Consider the following 5,799-nt stretch of genomic DNA (forward strand, 5'->3'; position numbering starts at 1 on the left):
CTCCGGCGCCCTCTGTCGCCCCCCCCGCCCCCTCCCCCTCTGAAGTTCCATCCATCCCCAGCTTGGAAACTCTAGTTGTCCCAGAGCCTTCCTGCTCTTCCTGGGGAGATCAGGCCGTCGGGCTGGGTGTGGGGCTGAATGGTCCCAACACACAAAGTGCCGTCGTGTTAAATCCGAAGAGTGAGAGAGGAGTCCCTTCGGCCCCTTTGTGTCTGTGCTGCCTTTTGGAAAGACGTGCCACTCTCTCCAACTCTTTCCCCAAAGCCCTGACAACGTTTTCCTTGGCCAACTCCTCATAAAGAAATATCCGAAATATTTTTCCGAGCCCCTTTTTCCGAATGTTTCTGCATCCGCTCCCTTTCAGGGTGACGTCATCTCTTGCTCCTGAGTGGGCAATCAGTAATTCTCCTCCTGATGGGACGCACCCTCGCCATTTCACCCCTCAATAGCTGGGCTTACAGTAAAAAGGGAAATCTCTCAATCCCCTTGGCCAGGGACTGTCGGGATGGATGGCCTGGGATCCGGTTCACAGAGACGTTCCTTTGTGTTTCCAGCATCCTCTCATTGGGATATTCGGGCCCGGGGTGGGTACGTGAGTTCTTGCTCTCTCTGTCCCCTCTGTCAGGGTTCTGAGTGAGTGGAGATCCTTTATCCTCAACCCCACGCTGCTTCCACTGTCACTAACCTGCTCTCCTGATGCTCCAGTAACACTTCCAGGAGGTGGCCATTCGATCCATTGAATCTGCACCACTATTCAGTGAGATCGTGGCTGATCTGACTCTCTTCCTCCCTCTCCATCAGCTCTGATCTGACAATCCTCAACTCCCCTAACCTGCCCTTTCACCAGCAGCTGCCTAAAGATAACAGCCATGATTATACTTAATGAGCCAGGCCCGACAGACGCACTCCCCTCTCAGAGCAGGAATGTGCTTCCACTGAAGCTGTGGGTGGACAGGCTGTTCATCTTCTGGACTCGACCCTATCCTGGCATGTTCAATCAGCCAATCCCGGTCATGGACCTCGGTATAAACTTCATCTGTGGAGAATCTGCAGTTGTTCTCAGAGGAGTTTAAACAAGGGCTTCAAATTCCTGACCTATTTTGAGTGGTTATGAGTATAGAACAATTGATTGCGTGCTGTGAGCATTGAAGACAACCTTTTATAACCTCCCTCGGCGCCGGCCCTCCGACAGTGCAGCGCTCCCTCGACGCCGGCCCTCCGACAGTGCGGCGCTCCCTCGGCGCCGGCCCTCCGACAGTGCGGCGCTCCCTCGGCGCCGGCCCTCCGACAGTGCGGCGCTCCCTCGGCGCCGGCCCTCCGACAGTGCGGCGCTCCCTCGGCGCCGGCCCTCCGACAGTGCGGCGCTCCCTCGGCGCCGGCCCTCCGACAGTGCGGCGCTCCCTCGGCGCCGGCCCTCCGACAGTGCGGCGCTCCCTCGGCGCCGGCCCTCCGACAGTGCGGCGCTCCCTCGGCGCCGGCCCTCCGACAGTGCGGCGCTCCCTCGGCGCCGGCCCTCCGACAGTGCGGCGCTCCCTCGGCGCCGGCCCTCCGACAGTGCGGCGCTCCCTCGGCGCCGGCCCTCCGACAGTGCGGCGCTCCCTCGGCGCCGGCCCTCCGACAGTGCGGCGCTCCCTCGGCGCCGGCCCTCCGACAGTGCGGCGCTCCCTCGGCATTGTGCCCTGGCCTACTTACCCTGGATCTTTTGACTGTGCACTGAGTGCTACCCCTGACCGTAGGTGCTGTATCAATGTGAGCCTGTCACCTTGGGATATTTACCTGTTGTTGTGTCCACTCAGTCTCCCTCTCAGCTCCTGTCCCTTGTTGATCTGCCTGGGAGTCTGGTTCCTGCTGGTTGAGTTATGCTAAGTGGTGTGTCTGTGTGCGGGAGTTGTGATTTCTCCTCTGTCCCAGGACCTGACCATTAAGCTGAGCCTGATGAAGAGTATCTCGCTGATTGCTCGTGCGATCTACGCCAATGAACAAAACAATTCCTACAACTTCACTCGCAAGAGAGAGCTGCTCGTCTACATGCAGGTGAGTGAGGGAGGGAGGGAGGAGTGAGCGCTGACCCCGTACTCATTACTGATACGCTGTGAGCTCCTGAATACCAGTGGGGTATACAGTACTCGCCACCTGTCAGAGGGCAGCCTGCTGTATGCCAGTCCTGGTCATGTCCACAATAACCTCGATCTGGGGCACATTCCACCCAGCCCCCAGGTCCCCCGTTCTCTTCCTGTCCCCTGCCTGTGGCTACCCCCTACTCAGCATCAACTGTACCCCCCCACCTCACTCTGCGCACCTACCCAGGTCCACACCCTCTCTGGTACCTCTGTGTTCCTCCAACACATCCTCCCGCACCCTCACTGTGGCTCCTCCTGACACCTGAGTTGTGGGGTGGGTAGGGGATGCTGCCGAGTGTGGTTATGGGGCTGAGGGAGGGGGATGAGGGGAGTAATTGGGGCTGGGGAGGGTCTGTGGGAGCGGGCTGTGGTGCACAGATCGGCTCTGTGTCTTCCCTCTGCCCCCTCCCCCTTCACCTTTGCCCTGTGTGTCTCTTCCCCCACCCATAACCTTTTCCATGTCTCTCCCCATTAGATTTGTCTGTTACCCCTCCTTTGACCTTTGCCCTGTGTGTCTCTGATGCAGGATCTGATCAAGTTGGAGCCGATGGATGTATTACGGACTCCGATTCGACAGCACGCCATGATCACATGCACCCACTTGCTGTATCCTCTCTGTCCCCACACCGCACCCCTCGGATATTTCTCCAGGTCCTGTTCCTCCGATCACAATCGTGGATAACCTCACACATACCCGTGCTACACTCCAATATTGGCCTGTTCACTGAACTGATCCCCCCCACCCCCATAGCCCTGTTTCATTTCTGTACTAACTGTCCCATCTATGTTAATGTCACCTACAAAGTGGGTAACAGGTACGTTCACTCTGTGCTGCCAAGACATTAATATGGAGTAGAAGAAACTGCGGCCTGAGGATGGAGTTCTGTAGTGCCCACTAGTTGGATCTTGGCGCCAATAAGAAAAGGAGAAAGTGAGGACTGCAGATGTTGGAGATCCGAGCTGAAAAATGTGTTGCTGGAAAAGCGCAACAGGTCGAAACGTCGATTCTCCTGCTCCTTGGATGCTGCCTGACCACCTGCGCTTTTCCAGCAACACATTTTTCAGCCAATAAGAAAAGGCCCATTTATCCCAACTCTCTGCTGTCTGTTGGTTCGCCAACCCTGTATAACTTATCCCTAACCAATCGTACCTTGTACTAACATATTGTGACTCAAACTCCTTCTGGAAGTCCAGATATACTACCTCTACAGGGTCCCCATTGTCTACTTGTTACATTTTGGAAGGGTACTCGCAAATTAGTTAAACGTGACTTACCACCTCAACACCTTCATGACTCTGATGGATTGAGTTTTGTCTTTATAATGGATTCCAACAATTTCCCAACGACGCATGGTGAACCAACTGGAATGTAGTTTCCTTTTTTCTGCCCCCCCTCCCTTTCGGAGTAAGGGTGTGATATTAACATTTTTTTCCCAATCCTCTTGAACCTTTTCCACAACCGGGAAATTTTGGAATATTTATAACCAATGGACCTAATTATCTCTGCACCCATTACCTTGGATGTAGGTCATGAGACCCTGGGGATATGTCTGCTTTCTATCCTGATAGAACAGCCATCACTCAACAAACCAAGTTTCACCTCTCTCTAATCTCGGCATGACGGTGCGGTGATACTAGAGTGCTCCACTCTGAAACCTGAGGCTGAGTATTGATGTTGTGACTCTGCCATTTTTGTGTTCCCCACTATTAACCCCCAGTCCCACCCCCCCCCCCCTCCATGAGCCAACATTCACTTTAGCTACTCTCTTCCCTTTAAAGTCTAACAGAACAGTTGACTCTCCATTTCTATACTTTACAATAGTTCTTTTTAAATTTGTTTTTTTAAGTAACCCTTGGTTATTAAGTTTCCCAGTCTTCCAGCCTTTACACAGTGTCGTACCTTAGATTATATCTTTACATGATCTGTCACTTCCTTGCTGAAAATGTGTTGCTGGAAAAGCGCAGCAGGTCAGGCAGCATCCAGGGAACAGGAGAATTGACGTTTCAGGCATAAGCCCTTCTTCAGGAAAGAAGGGCTTATGCCCGAAACGTCGATTCTCTTGTTCCCTGGATGCTGCCTGACCTGCGCTTTTCCAGCAACACATTTTCAGCTCTGATCTCCAGCATTTACAGACCTCACTTTCTCCTGTCTCTTCCTTGCCCAGCCGTGGATGTTTGTCTCATCGTAAATGTTTTCTTCCTGTGGAATATATTTTAGTTGGGAGGGATTGAGAATTCCCCGTAAATGCCTATCCTTGAAAGGGGAATATTGCTGCTCTGGGACCCCCCCCACAGCCTCCCGATGGGAGAGACTCCTTTCTCCTGTTTGTACTCTCGGAGCTGCTCCTGCTTCCGAGAGTCTGTCTGTCTGTCGCTCTGACTCTCTACCCCATCCTGGTCTTGAGACCAGGCCCTGCTTGTTCTCCCTCCTGTTCTCCTTGACCTTATGGACAGGAAGCTGGATCCCATGGTGAATGAGACGGACATGTTTGAGCTGATCAGGACCTGCCTGGACAGTGTGTTTGGGCTGCCCCCCCTCGGGATGGACCGCAGCAAGGACGAGACCTGTATCGACGTGAAGGAGAGAGAGGTACTGCAACGGGGACGGGCGGGGGTAGGGGGGTGGTTGTGGGGGGAAGCTGTGGGCTGGGGGGAGACCCTCACCCACACCCACACCCGCACAAGAGTGGGGAACCTGAGCTGGTGGGAATGTGGCAAGGGGGCCCCTTCCTGAGGGAGGTGTCCAGGCCTTCGCCCCAGGGGGTGAGGGGAGTCTGGGCCTGAGCTCAGGAGTCCAGGAGGTTTTGGGAGGTGAGAGGCTGCCGGTGAGCGATGTTGAACATGTTGGTTTTGTCACCAGGTCCTGTACACGGAGACTCTCGGCGCTCTGCAGGAACTGCTCAAACAGATCCTAGTGCAGGACCTCACTCCTGAAGGCTTGCAGGTCGTCTTTAAGGTGAGAGACAGGAACACCCACTCACTCTGTAATGATTGCCGTATAATGTTGACTTTGTGTCACTGCGGAGAAATGTCTCACTCACACTCTCTCTCCCTCCCTCCCCGTGTGTCTGTCTCTCTCTCTCTCTCTCCCTCTCCCTCTCTTCCCCCTCTCTCTCTCTCTCTCTCTCTTCCCCCTCTCTGTCCGTCTCTCTCTCCCTCCCCGTCTCATTCCACCTCCCCACCCCACCCTGGCAGCATGTCGAAGGTTGGATTACCTCGAGCAGGGATTGGGAGCGGGAGCGAGCTATGATTGTAACCTCCAGGCTGCTATTGTTTTACCTGGAGAGACTCAATGTTCGGGTAAGCCCCTCGATCTCTACGTTCCCCACGTCTGTCCCCCTCGTCTTGGGGTCTGATCACTGGGGTCTACACTGGCTCATGTTGACCAGCTGCTCTCACTATTTCAAAAGATTCTTCATCATTTGTGACTGATCCTAATCCTTTTTTTTTAGCTGGGGACAGTGTAGAGGGAGTTTTGCTGTGTATCTAGCCCCGTGCTGTCCCTGTCTTGGGAATGTTTGATGGGGCACAATGTAGAGGGAGCATTACATTAAGTTTAAATGATTAGAGTGAGAGTTATATAGTTGTAGTGGAGGGGTGGTCTCTCTAGGCCCTGGGTGGGAGTGTCGGGGGTGGTCTCTCTCGGCCCTGGGTGGGAGTGTCGGGGGTGGTCTCTCTC

General features: G+C 54.4%; 1 protein-coding gene across 1 annotated transcript in view; it reads left to right on the forward strand.

Annotated features, from left to right (window-relative positions):
• The window catches only part of LOC122550347 (maestro heat-like repeat-containing protein family member 1), an 81,704-nt gene that overhangs the window by 50,411 nt on the left and 25,494 nt on the right, over nt 1-5,799 (forward strand). The window contains exons 23-27 of the mRNA XM_043691076.1: nt 1,912-2,034; nt 2,647-2,726; nt 4,575-4,710; nt 4,981-5,076; nt 5,316-5,544. Coding sequence (XP_043547011.1) covers nt 1,912-2,034; nt 2,647-2,726; nt 4,575-4,710; nt 4,981-5,076; nt 5,316-5,544 — 664 coding nt within the window. The remainder of the gene's footprint in view (nt 1-1,911; nt 2,035-2,646; nt 2,727-4,574; nt 4,711-4,980; nt 5,077-5,315; nt 5,545-5,799) is intronic.

Source organism: Chiloscyllium plagiosum, chromosome 5 (assembly GCF_004010195.1).
Source record: "Chiloscyllium plagiosum isolate BGI_BamShark_2017 chromosome 5, ASM401019v2, whole genome shotgun sequence".
Classification (NCBI taxonomy): Eukaryota; Metazoa; Chordata; class Chondrichthyes; order Orectolobiformes; family Hemiscylliidae; genus Chiloscyllium; species Chiloscyllium plagiosum.